The 19,640-nt window shown below is 37.3% G+C and overlaps 1 protein-coding gene across 6 annotated transcripts in view; it reads left to right on the forward strand.

Annotated features, from left to right (window-relative positions):
* The window catches only part of ATP9A (ATPase phospholipid transporting 9A (putative)), a 94,261-nt gene that overhangs the window by 25,549 nt on the left and 49,072 nt on the right, over positions 1-19,640 (forward strand). For all 6 annotated transcript variants that reach the window (XR_014491870.1, XR_014491871.1, XR_014491872.1 and 3 more), the window contains 9 exons: positions 1,303-1,416; positions 6,224-6,332; positions 8,325-8,383; positions 10,609-10,660; positions 11,857-11,951; positions 12,199-12,279; positions 14,798-14,873; positions 16,889-16,965; positions 17,897-18,057. Coding sequence is in view for 3 of the 6 variants with exons in the window: in XM_083357412.1 (XP_083213538.1) it covers positions 1,303-1,416; positions 6,224-6,332; positions 8,325-8,383; positions 10,609-10,660; positions 11,857-11,951; positions 12,199-12,279; positions 14,798-14,873; positions 16,889-16,965; positions 17,897-18,057 (824 nt within the window). In the remaining 3 variants the exon portion in view is untranslated. The remainder of the gene's footprint in view (positions 1-1,302; positions 1,417-6,223; positions 6,333-8,324; positions 8,384-10,608; positions 10,661-11,856; positions 11,952-12,198; positions 12,280-14,797; positions 14,874-16,888; positions 16,966-17,896; positions 18,058-19,640) is intronic.

Consider the following 19,640-nt stretch of genomic DNA (forward strand, 5'->3'; position numbering starts at 1 on the left):
GGCTGGCAGTTTGACACCCCTGGTGTAGGATATCCAACAAACCAAAACAGAAGTACGGTAGTTTCTTTTTAAAAGAATCTTCAATTTTTTTCAGGAGAGGAATTATTCACTTATTTCTTATGAACAGGAATTCCTCCACCCTAATTATTATATTAGCACTATCACTGCAAAAGTTTTATGAAAAGAGTTCCCTCATGAGATTTTCCTCAGGATTTAATGTAAATATGGGAGGCTAGGATATTCCAAGGACTGTATGGGAATATCCTGGTCTCTCACATTTACATTAAATCCTGCTAAATACTCATGACGTCACGTGACATCATGCAACGTATCGGAGCTTTTTCGCTATTGCAGGTAATGGGGTGGGCGTGGTTTCCCGAAGATGCATCTGGCCCGCAGGCTGGCAGTTTGACTCCCCTTGCTAAATGAAGGCAAGAATGCCTCAACCAGTGAGCAACTGTCTTAAATCACCTACTTTGGAATAAATTTCTAAAGTAAATTAACTCTCATCTAATGTGTCTTCCCAATAGTAGTGCAAAAGTACATTTGGAATGAGGATTAAAGATTACTGGAATGAATCAAACTGCTACAGGCAGTCCTTTAATGCAGAGATCTTCAAACTTGGCCCTTTTATGACTTGTAGACTTCAACTCCTAGAATTCCTCAGCCAGGCAAGCTTGCTGAGGAATTCTGGGAGTTGAAGTCCACAAGTCATAAAAGGGCCAAGTTTGAAGACCCCTAATTTAGTAAGTGTTCAAATTTACACAAGCACTGAATAAAGTGATTTATAGCCAGTTCTCTCAGTTCTGACCATTGCACTATCCCCATGGTCACATGATCCAAATTCAGGCTCTTGGCAGCTGGAATATATTTATGTCAGTTGCAGCCCCCAGGGTCACATGATCACCATTTACTGTCTTTCCAGCTGGTTTCCAACAAGCAAAAGTCTGATTCATTTAACTGCATGATTCACTTAACAACTGCAGTTGTTAACATCTGTGGCAAAAAAGGTCATAAAATCAGGCACAAGTTACTTAACTACTTTGCTTAACAACATAAATTCTAGTTCCAATTGTGGCTATAAATTGAGGACTACCTGTATTCTGTCTGGATGAAAGTATTTGGGGTGTGTGTGTGTGCACGTGTATTTTTATAAATCAGTACAGTTTTACTGTCTAACTTTTCCCTTTTTAGAATCTTCTCAGATTAACATGTTTTTATGGATTGCTGCTCTTATGCTGGATGAGTTCCTTCCAATATTTCCTTGTCACTTACCTGATCTTTTCCCCCCTCTGCTTCTAGGTCCTGTTCAACCAATTCAAATATTTCTTCAATCTCTACTTTTTATTTCTTGCCTGTTCTCAATTTGTTCCTGAAATGAGGCTTGGTGCACTTTACACATATTGGGTTCCACTGGTAGGTAATATCAGGTTTATTTATCCAAGAAAAGTTTCAGTGTTTGAATACAAGATGTCCTTTGTTAACCTTATCTCTGAGATCCAAGTAATGCTGAAACTTAAAATGTTTTTTGTTAGCTTGTTTTATGAAGCCTGCCCTTTATGTCTTTGGGAATTGTAGATGCTTGGTCTAACTTTTTAAATTGATTTAATAAAGGTTTACCATTCAGAAATAAAAGCTTGAGTGGTACAGGAAAATGAAATACACAGGGAGACACTTGATCCAGGGGAGTAATTTATCCCATAACTCAAATCATTCCAAGAGTTCAGTTAAAGAGATTCTCCTGGGTTAACTACCTTAAAAAGTAAGTTGTCATGGAAGCATTTTTGTAATTGTCTTTGGAACAATTGAGTAAACGCTGAACAAATACTCACAAAGTAGATAGTCTTTTGGTTTGTTTGTTTTTATTTTTCTAGATCCTTCCAAAGGTTAAACTATATAAACTATATATTGACCAGTTTGGAAGTTAATGGGGAACATGCTGACCTGCATAATTCCAACTGGTTTTGCTTGTTTTTCTCACCAGCAGTCTGTGTGTAACAAACCAGATGGTTTAATTGTTTGTTTAATACAAGGAAGTGCTACGGGTTGTTTTTTTCAACAGAAGCTACATTTGGGTTTTGAACAAGGTGTGTTCCCAAAGACAAAATTGGTGGGGCCAGAAGTAAAGCTAAATTTCATTTCACTTGATTTAAATATATGTTGCAGTAATTCAAATCTGTTTTAGATGTGTTTTCTTATTGGCTTAACTAATTGTCAGAAGAAAAGCATGGTTAGAAGAGTTGGATTACAAGTAGGACAAAACCAAAAATGTAATAAACCAATAAATAATAACAGTCCAGTAATGTGTTTAACAGATTCTGTCACATTAAAAATTATAATGGCTAATACTTTTTTAGAGATTTCCAGAAGCCACACAAGGTTATTAGTTGGGCAGCTGTAATTCAGTATACCTTTAGGGATTTTAACTTCTTTCAATTACTGCTCTCTCAACAAACAACAATTTAGCAAATCAGGGCTTACGATAATGTGACTGGATAATTCAGGGCTGTTATTTTTTACTTTAAGATAGCAAATGGAACACCAAATTTTCCCTTCCTCCCAAAGTAGATCTATATTTCTTTTCATGGGCAAAAACAACCTTAAGGGTTGGTGGGGGGATTTCAGATGTAGAAAGCAACAGAGGAATAGGTTAAATTTCCCCTTCTCTTCTCCCCATTCCCAGTTGTAGTTATTCTGATTAAGCCTTTGTTTGCTTCTGAAAAGAAAAAAGTATTGAGAGATAGCTATCTCCAATGGCTAGGCTTAAATTTAAATTGTTAAATTTAGAATTTAACAAAGCAAGCCACTTTGTAATGTAGCATGAGAACTTTTAATTCCCCTCTTGCATTTTTAATATGCTTTCATTTTATATGGTATGAAATACACATCTGGCTGTATTACTATAGTGTTTGTTGTAGGGAGCTTTAGAAATTAGTTTGTACTTTTTTTTTACAAGGCTTGCTTCAAACATTAGCTCATTGTAATTTGTTCAGATCACACGAACCATTAAAATTCAGAATGTGAGCTGCCAGAGTTATAAATAATAGACTTTTTGTTCATTGTAGACTGCTGAAACAGCCGTTTTGGAGTCAAATAACAATTTGAGAGGAATCAGTGAGGCAGAATAAATGGGATAGTTTAATGATTATTTGGGACCCCAATCTTTAAACGCACAGATATCTTTTTCCTGTATAATACACATAAACCTTATAAACTGGATTTTGAGGTAGTATTTTAGAGTAATGATTAATATATATTGTAAGCACCAAATTAAAATGATATCATAATGGGTGTAAAATAGTATGATAAAAGAAAGCCTCATTAGTTATTGGGACTTGCTGTCAGGTACTTCAGTAAATATTTATCCAGGTTTATTTTTAATTGAGGGAACAACAATATTGCAAATCAGGACTTGTGATGATATGATTGGATAATTCAAGGCTGCTATTTTTTACTTTAAAATAGCAAACGGAACACCAGATTTTCCCCATCCTCCCAAAGTAGATCTATCTTTCTTCCAATGGGGCTAGAACCAACTTTGGGGAGGAGAAACTTAAGTGAATTAAATAGCAACAGCACTTAGACTTATATACTGCTTCACAGTGCTTTACAGCCCTCTCTAAGCAGTTTACAGAGTCAGCATATTGCCCCCAACAATCTGGGTCCTTATTTTACCGACCTCAGAAGGATGGAAGGCTGAGTCAACCTTGAGCCATTCAGAATCGAACTCCTGAAGTGAGCAGTGAATTAGCCTGCAGTACTGCATGCTAACCACTTGGCCTCCATGTCGCTATACAATACAATACTCTCTAAAAATACAATAAATAAAATACAGGATTTGAGTTTAGGTAAAAGTAAAAAGGGTTGTTTATTTCTCCAAAGGATATTGCCATTCTTTCAAATAAAACTTAATAACCCTGAATTCCTTTGGGCTTGCTTTATACAGTATACTAATGATTTCCAAATTTGGGAGAGCTGGAATCTGTCCCCTGTATCATGTGCATTTCTTTGTAAAGTTATGTCAAGCCTTGAAGGCATATAGTAATGTGATTCTGAATTAATGTTCATGGAAGGTATGCAAAGGAGTGGAAGATTGCTAGAAATTAGTAATAGCAGATTGATTTCCTTTGGACAGCTTAATTACATTTACAGAACAAATTATTTCCTTTTCATGATTCAGGTAAGAACATTGTTCTTACACAGATATATAATCCCAATCTGGGAACATATTTTTAAATATTTAATGTATGTCTTAAAAAGACAAAGAAAAAACTATGAAAGAAAATGATTTCAGACTGAGACGCTGAATTTTTAGTAAAGGATATTTCTGCCCTCTTCCCCTTCAAAAGGATAAAACCTGTAATCTCACTCACTTAGAAGAAAGTCCTGTATGTTCAATGGAGAATATTTCTAAGAGCAGCACTATAGAATAGTTAGTGGCATGGAATAGAGATTCATTGGCTTCCAGCTTTTTGCTCAAGAGTACACGTGTTGCATTTAAATGAAAAAATGCATAAATCACTATGAACGTGTCTTGGGTGTCTTTAAAAAAACAAAAGCATTGCCAATAACAAGTATCTAAAATATTATTTTGATGAGCAGGATTGTGATAGTTTGCAAGCACTAAGCAATGCAGTGGTATAGGTCAGGGATAGGCAACCGTGGCTCTTTTATGACTCGTGGACTTTAACTCCCAGAATTCTTAGGAGTTGAAGTCCACGAGTCATAAAAGAGCCACGGTTGCCTACCCCTGGTATAGGTTATCAGAATTAGATAAGGCTGGTTATGTAGCTACCCAAAACAGCTTTGGTTAGTGAGATGTATGGCATATAAATTTAATAAATAAATATATTTCTTCCTATGAATATCAGTTGTTGGGATCACAAATGAAAAGATATTTTCTTCTTACTGAACGTGTTTTATTTGTCTTGTTTAAATTGTTCACCACTGAATATTTTAAAAGTAAATATTATAGAAATATTTGAAAATACAATAAATACAATATGTATGGAGTTCCCAGAGTCATTGGTTTGACTGTTGGCATGAACACAATGGTAAAAGGGATACAACCTTGGTTTGATCCAAAAGTATGTGTATTATCTAGAGAGTAAAAGGAAGGGACTTCTCAGAAATATTGTAGCAATACAGAAGTTGAATATTTGCATCTTGAACATTGTAGCAATGTGGCTTTAGTAGTGTTTTGTACTGTTTACTTGTACTTGTTATATCTAGTCATGTAACATAGAATACAGAATAACAGAGTTGGAAGGGACCTCGGAGGTCTTCTAGTCCAACCCTCTCCTCAGGCAGGAGCCCTATACTGTTTCAGACAAATGGCTGTCCAACCTTTTCTTGAAAACCTCGTGAATGAGCACTCACAATTTTTGGAGACAAGCCCTTCCACTGATTAATTGTTGTCACTGATAGGAAATTTCTGCTTAATTCTAAGTTGCATCTCTCTTTGAGAAGTTTCCATCCAGTGTTTTTTGCCCTGCCCTCAGGTGTTTTTTGCCCTGCCCTCAGGGGGAACCTTTACCTTTACCTTTACAGGTGTTTTGGAGAATAGGTCAACCCCTTCTTCTCTGTGTAAAAGGTAAAGGTTCCCCCGCACATGCGTGCTAGTAGTTTCCAACTCTAGGGGCCGGTGCTCATCTCCGTTTCAAAGCCGAAGAGCCAGCGCTTGTCCGAGGACGTCTCCGTGGTCATGTGGCCGGCATGACTAGACGCCAAAGGTGCACGGAACGCTGTTACCTTCCCACCGTAGTGGTCCCTATTTTCCTACTTGCATTTTTACGTGCTTTCGAACTGCTAGGTTGGCAGAAGCTGGGATGAGTAACAGGCGCTCACTCTGTTACGCGGCACTCGGGATTCGACCCGCCAAACTGCCAACCTTCTGATCGACAAGCTCAGCGTCCAACCCCTCAAAAATATTGGAAGATTGCTATCAGGTCACTCCTAGTCCCCCTAGCTATACCTAGTTCCCTCAATCATACATCATGTGCTTTTATATCATATTATATAACATTATATAATATCATAAAATGTTAGTCTCTTCTGAAAAGAAAATTCATTTCTTCTGAAAGAGAAATTTTAGCTGAACATTTCAAAATCCTGACCCTATGTTGTGATCATCCACGAACTTCCCAGGTCTTCAGACAAGTTCTTTGGATTTAATCTCTTTTCTTTGACTAATCCTCCACTATTTCTCTTTCTGCCTCTACAGGGCTTTGTGCTTACTGTTACCATCATCCGTGAGGCTGTGGAAGAGATCCGATGCTACATGCGTGACAGGGAAGTGAATTCTCAGATTTACAGCAAGCTCACAGCAAGAGGTCAGGAAATTGGCTCCAGCTTTCTGTCTGTTTGCAACTCTGTCAAAAGATAATGATAATCAGAACAGCAATTTTGAGAAGGAGGGGTTGATTGGTGAAGGGGAAGGTGTCAAATATATGGACACAACTTTTAATTGTCCCTTTGGTGACTTGGGCCAAAGCAGAACTTTGTAGTGTCCCGTTGAGAGTGCTTTGCTCTAACAAAACCTTCCTGCTAATGATTATTTTTTAACAAGGCAAATTTATAACATATATAAAATGTGTAATTATTTGAAGATCTCGTAAGTAAAAAAAACCCAATATGCTGCCATTTGCACATAATGGTAGGCCATGGTTTAGTAGCCTGAAATTTAAGTTGCTAAGTTTTTGTTAGCAGAAACTCCCTAAACAAATGTGATTATGGTTTAATTCTGAATAATAAATTATGCTTCATGGCTTATTTTCTTGTACAAGCTCTTATAACTGGAATTGAGCAACTAAACAATAATTATAACCATAAACATAATTATGGTGTAGTGTGATATATGAATTCACTTGTTAACTGGTTTTAGGTATTCAGATATTAAGTAAATATTACTGTAAACAATAAACAATAATATTAGGGCTCAAACTACACCTAGTGTGAGCCCTAATAGTGTGGTTCATAAGCCAACATGTATGTCATAGTGTATAATAATTAGTCAAGAAATCATGGATGAATATGCTTATTGTGAAGCTACCCACTATCCTTTTATCTTTATTTGTTTGAAAGATAAATGGGGAGGCAGGCATCCATAGGTAAAGCAATGTAGACAAAGGTAATAAATGGAAAGGGGATAACAAACTATGCATAGGAAAAGACACTCTTAATTAAAACAGGCTTTCCTTCTCTTTCTTTGCTAAGAACTGAGAAGAGAAAATAACAAGGCAAAAATAATCTTTGCTGTGAAAAAACTTTGCTCTGAATTTGTTGTACTTTTAAATTTCATAGTGGACATTCACATTTGCTATTTTTTTAATTGCATTTGCTTTCTGGGAAACTGAAAATATTTTGGGGGGTGGTGGTGGAGGAAAAGATAATTCTATATTTATCAGATGCAAGTTCGTTGAAAATGTATCTTTTGGCCCAGTTTTGTCCTTAAATTTGCAAATGCTGGATTTGATATCTTTTCTAGGCTTTTGTTTTAAGAGTTTTGTTTTCTTGCTTCCCTCTCTCTACAATTCATGAACACAAAGCATAGTAAACCAGACCAGCACTGTTTTAAAAAAAAGTTCTATGAAATGCAAAGAGACCCCCTACCAAGAGAGCACTGCTTTGATATAGATCATTGGCGTTTACCAGCTGTATCAAAAAACAATATTTTCTCAAACCTTTTGTTGCTCTGTTTTGAAAGTCATGATGTGTAAGGTCTCCTAAAAGCCAAATGTTTCTTGGAAGTGTGGGGAGACTATTTTTTAATCTGTGTCTACATTTTGTTGATCTTTTGCTTTGGCTATCTGCTTCAAATTTAAAGGCATGCAGGTCATTTGTACTGTACTGTTTAAAACGGCTCTGCAGTGTTTTAAAAAATTTAATTTAATTTTAATTTATTAATATTTCTATACCGCCCTTCTCCCGAAGGACTCAGGGCGGTGAACAGGGCAAGAATAAAAAACACAGAATTACAAAAGTTAAAAAATGATTAAATACATGCCCACTAAAAACAATTAATACATAGTAAAACCCCAATAAAATACAATAAAACCCCCACCAATCCCCCATCAGGCCAGGCCGGCTTGTTCGAACAAGTGTGTTTTTAGATCGTGGTATAGTTTTTAGATCGCGGTATTGTTCTTTGCTAATACTTCTTGAGTTTTTAGCATCAAGGATTATATCAGCCATGGAAAGATGCCAAATAATTCCCTCTGAATTGTGTGCGGGAGGGTTGTCCCTGAGAATGCTCAGTGAGTGTGTTGGTGAAGAATTACACATACTTTTGAAGAATTTTAAAGCAGTATTTGTTTTGTCTTCAGGCACAGTGAAGGTGAAAAGTTCTAATATTCAAGTGGGGGACCTTATCATTGTGGAAAAGGTATGATAATGGTAATATTATCCTCAGTACTCTTATAACACTATCAGAGGAATCACATTTAGCCGATGATGATGATGATGAAGATGATAATGATGATGTTATCCATTTAGTTGTGTCTGACTCTTGGTGATTCTGTGGGCCAAATCTCTCCATATCTGCCAATCGTGTAGTATACTACTTCTTTGAATTATTCTCTGCTCTGGATGGTGTCAGTTTTGATGGTGTAGCAATTAATAGTTAAAGCACATTGAACAGCAGGTTTCTTCCATTTCATGCCTTTTGATATGTTCATTCAATAACCAGAATTTTAAGCCAACAAATCTGATGGACACCAAATTGGGAAGGCTGCTTCATAATTGTATGCAAAGTAAAATATATTGCTACATCTACTAGACGGGGACTGCAAGCATCTAGATGACCAGTACATGACAGCACAATCCTTTATATATTTCCAGCCCTTTGCTGGTCTATTGTAATCAACTGGATTTGCCACCCATATCTTATAGCCTTAATTCTTGTTTAGAAGTTCATTGGATTTTCAGGTAGGAAGTTCCCTTATTTGATCAGCTTTGGACTGAAGGTTGAAAGCCTGGTTTGGTTTTCAAAACCCTTTAGGTGTTTTCCCCTTTTTCAGAAATGCTGGTGCAGACATTAATGCAAAAGGAAACTTTGTGCGGATATTACTGGAGCCACTTTCAAGGTAGAGAAGAATTAGGAGGAGAGAACGCCATACTACAAAGATGAATTTGGCAGGAAGACCTTCACCACAAAGAGCATTCTGTTTATCATTAGACTTCTTGGCAGGTTGAAGGGAACGCCTTCACTGGCAATCTTCCTTTTTTTCTGTGCAAATTTATAGAGACACAGCAGGCTCCACTGGCTTATATGGATGAGAAAAAAGATAGTTGCCCTGAAAACAGATGTAACAGTAAAGGGAAAACTACCTCCCTGATAGGAACATTTGGGGGCAGCAGAACCACTGCAATGGAAGGAAACGTCCCCAGATTAGCTATTTTCAAAAGACAAGGGTTTTTTTCTTTCTTTCCTGGATAACTGCTCAGACACATGTTTTCAAAGCAGTAGTTCCTGCTTATATTATCATCTTAAATGGAAGTGGTTCAGGGCAGCTGTCAAGGCCCCATAGCCTATGAAGTCTCCAAACTCTGTTTCGCTTCAGCAAAAGCCTGAAACCTTGCCAGTATCGCACTTCAGTTCAGTATTCAGGTTTGGTTTTTAGAAAAATGCATCTATCTCTACTTCACTGATCTTAAGAGCTTGCTCTTTTTTGGTCTTTGGCAATCATTCAGGATTTAATTATTTAAATTTTGTACTTTTACTTTCATTGAATGGTGACTGCATAAAAATATCTAATATAATAACCATTTTGATGTAAGAGAATAAATGGATATACTGTAATGGCAAAATATATAATAATGAGGAGGAGGAGGAGAAGGAAGAAGAAGAAGAAGAAGAAGAAGAAGAAGAAGAAGAAGAAGAAGAAGAAGAAGAAGAAGAAGAAGTAGTAGTTGAAGTTGAAGTTGGAAGGGACCTTGGAGGTCATCTAGTCCAACCCCCTGCTCAGGCAGGAAACCCTATACCATTTCAGATAAATGGCTGTCCAGTCTCTTCTTAAACACTTCCAGTGTTGGAGCATTTACAGCTTCTGGAGGCAGGTTGTTCCACTGATTAATTGCTCTGTCAGGAAGCTTCTCTTTAGTTCTAGGTTGCTTCCCTCCTTGATTAGTTTCCATCCGTTGCTTCTTGTCCTGCCTTCAGGCGCTTTGGCACTTCTGCTTATTTCCATATCACTTAAATAATAAATAACAGAATAACAGAGTTGGAAGGGACCTTGGAGGTCATCTAGTCCAACCTACTGCTCCGGCGGAAGTCCCTATGCCATTTAAATTTCATTTTTCTAAATTGCCTCTATTATGGGTGACCCAGAAGAGACTGACACTGGGCTTTGAAGTTTATAGTTGCTTGTGTAACACAGCTCTGTGAATTTAGTTTGGATGGAATCATACAATCTATATATAATACACAATAATTAGCCTATCTCAATGAGCTCCTTCACTTAATAATTGTTCCACCCGAGTCATTGATTGAGATGGGCAGCTATGGAAATTGAATGAATGAAAAAAATGCATCTTCTTAGTTGTATGTTTTATTTCCAGTCAAAATTATGAACCAAATATTCACTGACTGCCTTTCTTTTCCCAATGAAGAACCAACGGGTCCCTGCTGACATGATTTTCTTGAGGACATCAGAAAAAAATGGTAAACATCTGGAACCCATTGTGAAAATAACCATTAACCTTTTGCCAGTTATAGGGGACATAATAATCATTTTGAACATGTAACCTAAGCAGATACCATTTTAGACTTGGTGAGTCTGATCAACTCAAACGCTCGTTTTCAATAGCTCAGGCTTCCTTTTTATTTTATAATTGGTGATATATATATATTTTTTAAAAAACAGAGCTTGTTTGTCTTGCAGGACGTCCCATTGTGTAAGGTCAAGCAGTGTGAAGGAAAGAGAGATTGATGTGGCATGCTGTCGGTAGCTTGGTCTTCGCTGAGCTTCAGATTAACTTCTCTTCTGAGATGTCTAGCCATTTGTTCAGGCAGCTGGCAAACTCTAGACTACCAAGGCTTTATGTTTATGCAATCAGCAATTCTGAGGCTTCTTCATTATATTTATTTACTTCTACCTAAATTGAACTGTGGGGGAAGAAAAGCACAATTTGAAAACTACTTCGTAAAGTGAAGACAGTGGGATCCTGCCTGGGTATGATAATATTTATCAAGGGAACAGCTGCCAGTAGCACTGTTGACTCAAGTGCAATCATATTATAGTCATGGTGGTCACCGTCAGATTGTTTGTAGGTCATACAGAGACTGTGACCCACATCAAAAGATGGTTTGGAAGCACAAATGGAGCTGCTCTCAACACTAAAGTTATAGGGTTATTATTTGGCTTAATGTTACTTCCCCCCCAAAAAAATAGAATGATGTATAAAAGTACATATGCAGCTTATCTACAGAGGTACTTCTGATTTGTGCAAAGTATCAGTACTTAGAGACTACTGCATGGATGTTGTCCTTTCTGACATGAAAGTGATGAGATCTTCACCACCACCTTACATGCAGTCCAACATGCAAGGAAGGGACCACATTGAGGAAAGCAGATCTGCTCTATTGGCTATTCTAAATTTTTCTGTGTGCTGTTTGCTATTTTTTTAAGGGAAGTCTCTCAGATCAATCCTGTAATTAATGATAGGTAAAACACATGATAACTGAGTTACAATTCTTCCCCTACTGTACCATGTAGGCTAAACTTTTCCATAAAGAATTTGCTTTAAATGATGATATTTATATTTCCTCTGTGTGTGTGTTTGTTTGTGTGTGTGTGTGTGTGTGTGTGTGTATGTATGGGGGAAAAATCTCATTAACTCAGATGAATATTTCTATAGGGTCCTGCTTTCTCCGAACGGATCAGCTGGATGGTGAAACAGATTGGAAACTGCGTCTGCCTGTCAGCTGTACTCAGAGGTTACCTACTGCTTCTGTACGTAACAGAAACCTCATTTTAATTCTACAACCTAACATGCCATTAAAAACAAATCTCCCACTGATATATTTGTTTTTCACACCAATTTGTAGGCTATGTGCTGAATGAAATCTTGATGGTTTACTTGGGCATATTTTGGTCTCTTGTTTCTATAGGGAAGCTTTTTGTGTGTGTCTTTCTTTTAAATGTCATTATGATGAATTTTGCCCCTTTTCTGTCTTCAAGCTCTCCTCTTCCTTTGTAGGACCTTCTTCAGATCAAGTCATATGTGTATGCAGAGGAGCCAAACATTGACATCCATAACTTTGTTGGGACATTCACAAGAGTAAGCACTGACTTTGTTGCTTAACAAAAGAAAAAAGTAAAATTCTCTCTTAGAAATGTCAGGAGAGGCTTAAAGATGTTCTATATGTTCCATGTAGATGTTATATAATGAGCTTCATTTGGGATATGTGTTGGATGAATTATCTTTTCATAAGGAGGGATTTTGTTTTTTGACAAAGAGAAGATTTACCACATAATCTCCCAGGTCTGTCCCAAGCATTATAGCTTGGAGCTTAAGGAAAAACTGTCAGGTTGGCATCTAATGAAGTATTTCATAAAGCTCCAAGTTGTTTTGGAGAATGCAATTTTTATACTTGGGGAGTACACAGCTTTTAAGATAAAAATTATATCATTCCATAGATATTTGTAATTAATCTTACCAAAAATGATTGGAGACACATAGCCTAAAGTATAGTTTGGTCTTGTATTACAATCTTGTAAGAGGTAATAATAGAATTGGCACTGAATTTTTTAAACAGTACATCATCAAATATAATGTAAGAGCCTTGGTGGAGCAGTGGGCTAATGCCTCCTTAAGTAACACCAGCTGCCTGCAATTAGTGCAGGTTCGAGTCCCACCAGGCTCAAGGTTGACTCAGCCTTCCATCCTTCCGAGGTAGGTAAAATGAGGACCCAGATTGTTGGGGGCAATTAAGCTGACTTTGTAATAATGCCGCTTGGGGGTGTGTATGAAAGCCCTAATAAGCAGGCATATACATTGAATGAAGGCTACTGCTAAGCTTGTAAGCCGCCCTGAGTCTTCGGAGAAGGGCGGGATATAAATGGAATAAAAAATAAATAAAAATAAAATAAATAAATGTCTAATTTTCTAATCAATATAAAGAAGAGAAGTGGTTTAGGTGCCAAACCATTGCTTGTCTTAACTATGCTTATTAACAAGCCATAGTGGTCAATACATCGGTAGCATTAGACCAGTGATGGCAAACCTTTTAGAGACCAAGTGCCCAAACTGCAACCCAAAACCCACTTATGTATCATCGGGTCCTGGGTGGGCGTGGCCCTTTGAGTGGGTGTGGCCAATTGGGTGGGTGTGGCCCATCGGGTGCACATGGCTGCAGTGGTAAAGGTAGACTGGGTGGGACTGAAAAGTTCAATCAATTCCAATTTTGCGAGAAATTTTTTTCCCCCACGAGAAGTTGAAATTGATTGATTGATTGAACCTTTTTTTTTATATACACAGCGGCGGAGGCCTAAAGCAAACAGGTTTTATAAAACCCAGCCGAAGGCCTAGGACTGGGGTGACGGCACGCGTGCCCACAGAGAGGGCTCTGAGTGCCACCTGTGGCACCTGTGCCATAGGTTCACCATCACGGCATTAGACCATTTAGGGAACCTCTTGGCAACTCAAAAGCTTGATGTGATACTTTAATATTACCTGGGAACCCAGCCATTGTAACTTATTCTACTACTTAAAATAAACCATGGTTTACAGAAGGATATTTAAAAGGGAGAAATATAAGAGTTTGTTCAATTCAAAAAATGCTTTGATATTTAAAGTGCCCAGGTCGATCACTAATTTTGATTCAAGGCGGTAGGATTATGTACCATCCTGACAGTTATTTTAGTAGTCTGAGTTTTCCTAAACACTTCTGTTTATTAATTTCAATTGACAAAAATAATAGGTAATTTTGGATGGTTGAGGGAAGAGAAAGGCTGGACGGAAGGGGACAGATTTCAATGAATTGTTTGCCCTGAATCATAAAAGGATTCTCATCCCAAAGGTGCTTTTCAAAAGGCAACTGGACTTTCTTGTGGTTTTTTTCCCCTTGAAAACCTTTTCTTCTCATCCAAGAAGCTTCTTCATTCTGAATGAATCAGTTCTTTCAGCCAGAACTGAAGAAGCTTCAGTTTGAGAAGCAAAACCTTTTCAAGGGAAAAAAAAGAAAAGAAAGTCCAGTTGCCTTTTGAAAAGCACCTTTGAAACAACCATGACTTGGATGATTGAGAATCTCCATAGACAAAAGGGCTCTTAATATAATGTGTGAACTCAACCGTGGAGTTAAGAATGTTGGTTTACCTAGTGCAAACTTATCTTTTATAACTGGAAGAAGCTATCTTCAGGTTCAAGGTAATATCACTGTTTTCCTTTCTTGCTTGATTTATTTAAAATGAGTTGCTCAGAAACAGCTACGGACAACCACACAACAATTCCTGAACCTTTAAGATCTGAATGATAACCTATGATGTAATCTGCAGGCTATTGAGCGTGCATTACCAGAATATGTCAGGGTGTCGCGTTATTGGGAGCTGCAGTTCAACAGTTGCTTCTTGCAGCCTGCATCACTCAATGTCTTGACATATATCTCACTCTAACATTGGCTTCACACCTGTGGTGACGGAGAAAGAATGCTGAGGTCTTTCGGCATCTGAAGACTGAAGTGCTGAGAAATTTAAATGTCTCTGATCATTTATAAGATTCTAGAAACGGCGTGTGAACCTTTTTAAAAAAAAATGCACAAAGCTCTTAATTATTTTTATTTTTTCCTTGACTCTTTCAGGAGGACAGTGACCCTCCTGTGAATGAGAGCTTGAGTATTGAAAATACCCTCTGGGCTAGCACAGTAATTGCTTCAGGTAAGGCCTAATGTGTGAATTTCTCAGGGAGTATGTTAGCAATTTTTTTTAAAAAAAATCTCTTTGTAATTGAAAATAATCATCTCTTGTCAATGGAAATTAGGGGTTGGAATGAAGTTTTCCACTTGTGCTAACACCACCAGGAGTTTGAGTTGACATCTAATTACCCCTTTGGACATTTATAGATGAGAAGACCTTTGGAATTCCAATAAATAACCTTTGGAGAAAGCATCCACTGCTAGAATAGCACTTAATTGCTCCCTATATTGACATTTTAAATCTGTTACAGAAAGGGTGACAGGGAGATTTTTAAAGGGAAGCTGGGATAAAAGATCTGCAAATAAATGGGGTTCCCCATTTGTGACTCCAAAGGAGAACATCTGATAAAAGAGCAGATGTATCAGGCTGTAGTTAGAAGAAATCAAAGGCTTTTCTCTGAAGCGTATTTCAAGAAGCAATTCAACTGTCACTCCCCTGAGATGGCTAAATATACCCACCTCTTTCTATATAAGCTTTCCATCATGTTGAACATTTAAGGCATGGATGTGCAGCTTCAGGGAGGGAAGTTCAAGGTACTTAGCTGAATCAGAGGCATGTCAAAGGCAGAACCCTCAAAAGAGAGGAGACCAAAAGAATGAATTGGGTAGTGCCAGAATCGTTTCTTTGATTAGATTGTTCTGTGAGTTAATCAGACAACTTTTGTGCCATGTGTTGCCTGCATTCTTTGCTGAAGCTCCCCTGAAATTTGCCACCCTCTGATGTATTGTCCTTGCAGCTACCAAAATTCTCAGCCAGCCTAACAATTTGGCTGTGATTTCTGAAAGCTGCCTTTTTGACAGATCTGAAGACAACAGATTGAGGGATGCTAACTTCTATATATGTATGTTTTTTGGGTTTGATTATTATAGTGTATGCATGGAGTTTTAAAAAAAAACATAATTTACTGGAGTAAAAATTCTTAAATTCTCCCAAAAGGTTTATGTAGTATAAGATGCCACTGAATGTTTAATCTCAAAGAAGATAACCATAATTTATATTATTGGGATTAATCATGATACCTGTTCTTAGTTGTATTTTAAATTAAAATGTGCACTTTTTCTCTTGACACTAACAGTTTTCATGTCCTAGTCCAGGGATAAGCAACCTTGGCTCTTTTATGACTCGTGGACTTCAACTCCCAGAATTCCTGAGCCAGCCATGCTAAGGGGAAAGGGAGAGGTTTCCAAGCTGAGCCATGCTGGCTCTGGAATTCTGGGAGTTGAAGTCCACGAGTCTCATTGTTTAACACACCCCCCCCCCAAAAAAAAAGATTGAGGATTTTAACAACAGAATGTATGTGTTTTTTGTGGGGGTTTTTTAGCTCCATCAGTATTCTAACATTATTGGGCATATGTATGTAAATCGTATTGGTTAAGACCTGTTTATAAATTAATTAAACTCATGAATAAATCAATTAACAGTGCAAATGATCATCCTAGGTTCCCTGGTGGTACTTTTCTGTTGTGCTGAACTTTGCCCAAACCATCTTTCACCAATCTGGCATACTTAAGATATTTTAAATTGCATTTTCCATCAGCCCCAGACATCATAATCAACATAGGCTTGGAGAGATTGGCACTGTAGTCCAGCGTAACCGGAAGGATTGAGATTGAAAGATATTAGTCTGAAAACCAAAGCACACATATCACAGTCTAGAATAATGTTTATTCTTTGGCATTGTTGTATTCTTGCCAAAAAATTAGTCAACATTATTGTATTTTGTGAATCAGATAGCTTAGAGAAGGAAAAACACAGCTTAAATGTTCATGATACACAGGCCACCCCACTGACATTTTTATATGATCTGGTTCAACTACTTGATCAGCGTACACGATTGCAGTGAATCATCTCTGATAAATGACCATCAGCACCATTTGAAAAAGGCTGTTCTAGTGTACTATATATGTGAGAACAATAATCATGTAATAATTTATAGGAATAGAGTATATGAATGGTGTTTCTGCTTTAATCTTCAGGAACAGTTGTGGGAGTTGTTCTCTATACAGGCCAGGAACTACGCAGTGTCATGAATACCTCAAACCCACGCAGTAAGGTAAAAGAAATAATTTCCTCATTTATTTATTAATTATTCATTAAACAAATATATATATGGCGCCCAAATCGCACACAGGTGACTCTGAGCTGCTTACAACCTAATCTCATCCCTTTTGGTTGGTCTATAAAGCTAGGTTTCCGGGTAAATATGGAAAGTTGTATAGTCCATTTTAGATGCCTGATCATATCTGTCACACATTTCACATGTGTCACTCAGGTGTGCATATAAAACATGTTAGATGAAATATGTGAGTTCTCAGACAGTGACTTCATGTCAATTGGTTCCCACAGGAGAATTACAGAAACCAGCTTCTTAGTTGTCCATATCAATATCAACTGTATTTTCTGCACACAGAAAACAGTGTCAGTGAGAAGGGGTTACCTTAGTGTATATTTATCACAGTCACAGGACAGCTTATTGAAGTAAAAAAAAATCTGAGTACAGCATAGTGTTACAAATATAAATGTACAGAATACTGATATGCAGAGGTAAAAACATTGATATAGTTGCAGAAATAACAGTGCACCACAAAAATAAAAAAGGGAGCCATGAACAAGAACAATAATACTAACTTATAAATTTACCTGACCTTCTGTTCCCCCTACCTGGAAGAATATTAATAATCTTGCCTTATATGATGCCGTCTGAGTAGAATTGTAGCATGTAAGATTTGAAGGAACTTTAGAGGTTCAATTCCTGGCCAATGCAACATCTCCTTCTATTTTTTATTGGAAGTCAACTGCTGATGATCCCAACTGTCCTGTTTTAAAAATCTGAACCACGTGGAAGACACAAGACTAAGGAAAGATATGCCATGCCTTTTTTTTAAAAAAAAAATAATCTGGAGTAGTGTGTGATCATATTTTGGTTTGATACCTGCTCTAATTGCAATAATTGTTAATACAAATAATTATTTTCTTTTTTTAAGATTGGTCTTTTTGACTTGGAAGTTAACTGTCTAACCAAGATACTCTTTACGGCCTTGGTGGTGGTCTCCCTTGTCATGGTCTCCCTCCAACACTTTGCTGGCCGCTGGTACCTTCAGATCCTCAGATTTCTTCTTCTGTTCTCAAATATCATTCCTATCAGGTATAAATGTATTTGTTATACTCCTTTAAAATAGTGCCATATTTTTTATCTTCTTCTTCATGTGAGCCTTAGTCAAATGAGTTACTCCATATCCTTAACATAAGCCTAGTTGCCTTTTACATAACTACTCTTAGTGAAAAGTGCTTCCTCAAAGGCTAAAGCAAGCATGATAGAAGTTCTTGCATGATGTAACTGTTGATAGGTTTTACAGTTTCAGGCCATGATGAATTCTACATGAATGGGGTTATTGAGTCTTAGGATTATGCAACCTCTTTAGGGTAGGAAGTATCAGTCTTTCGTTCCTCATTAGGAACAAGCCAGATCTTGTGCTTTAAATGTATCACAGTTCCAAATCTGTGGGTAACAAGTGAATAATAACCTTCCTGTGTTTACAGAGTGGCGGGAGAAGCATTGCAAGAATTGACTTATTTATGTGTATAATTCATCTATGTATAGTTTTACAGCCTGAAAAAGGCCTATAGAGCTGTGAATATTTACAGCAGGACTGAGGAACTTGGGACCCTCAGGATGTTACTCAGCTAACACTCCCACCAGTCTTATCATTGCCTGTGCTGACTGTCTTGGTTGAATGATATAGTAGTTCATTAGCATTTGGAGTACTTTGTTTTTCCAGCGGCAGTTGGGAGCTGTATTCCTTATTTTTAAGAAATTCACTTAGAATTTTTGGCTTGATGTAGGTCATATTGATAAGGAGCATTTTAAATATAGGAAGTATAAATACTAAACATAGAAAACACATGACAACTCTCTGTGTGGGACACTCTAAATTTCATCCCTATGCTGAACTGTTGTAGTTTTATTTTATTTTATTTTTTTAAAAAGGCTGAATCCATTCTTCATACTAAGCCATAATATGCATAGTCATCCATTACAAAAAATGTCACGATGCAAACTCTGTCCTTTTATACTTGTGTCACAGCATGCAGAAGAGTTTGAATAGTGATATCACTAGATGTCACCCGCCTTCCCTTGTTCCCTACAGTGGATGCCAATGATAACTTGGTTTACTCTGAGCTTAGTACAATGGTGAGCCAGATTGCTATGGCTTATTCAACAAACATAAAACCCACTTGGCATTGTGTTCAAAAACAGCAAGAGATCTAGTTCATGAATTTCCCATATATCATGTAGCTTAACAACGACTTTTGAATTGGACTACATCATACTCCCTATTACATTACATAGTTTGCTAATAATGGCCAGAGTTCAAATGACTGTTTCAGGCCACATTATACATTGAAGGCATTTTTATTTTGTATGATTGTAAGTACTGGGTTACAAATGTCATCTGGGGGAAGACTGCTCACCTGTCTGTAGCTTTAGAAACAAGAGAATGTGTTTCTATAAATCCCATGTAGGAAAGCAGCATCTGGTTCAGATCCTTATCTAATTTTCATTCTGGTGTTGTCCATTGATAGTTGCAATCCCACATATCTAGATGGAGCCGAATTGGGATAAATTGCGGGGGACCAAACCTCTTCAAATATTCTTCCCACCAATTTTTAAGGCATGTTTTTGAGTAAATTGAGTAAATTACCTGGAAAGTCAATACAACCCAGGTG

This window comes from Vipera ursinii (assembly GCF_947247035.1).
Source record: "Vipera ursinii genome assembly, chromosome: 3".
Lineage (NCBI taxonomy): Eukaryota > Metazoa > Chordata > Lepidosauria > Squamata > Viperidae > Vipera > Vipera ursinii.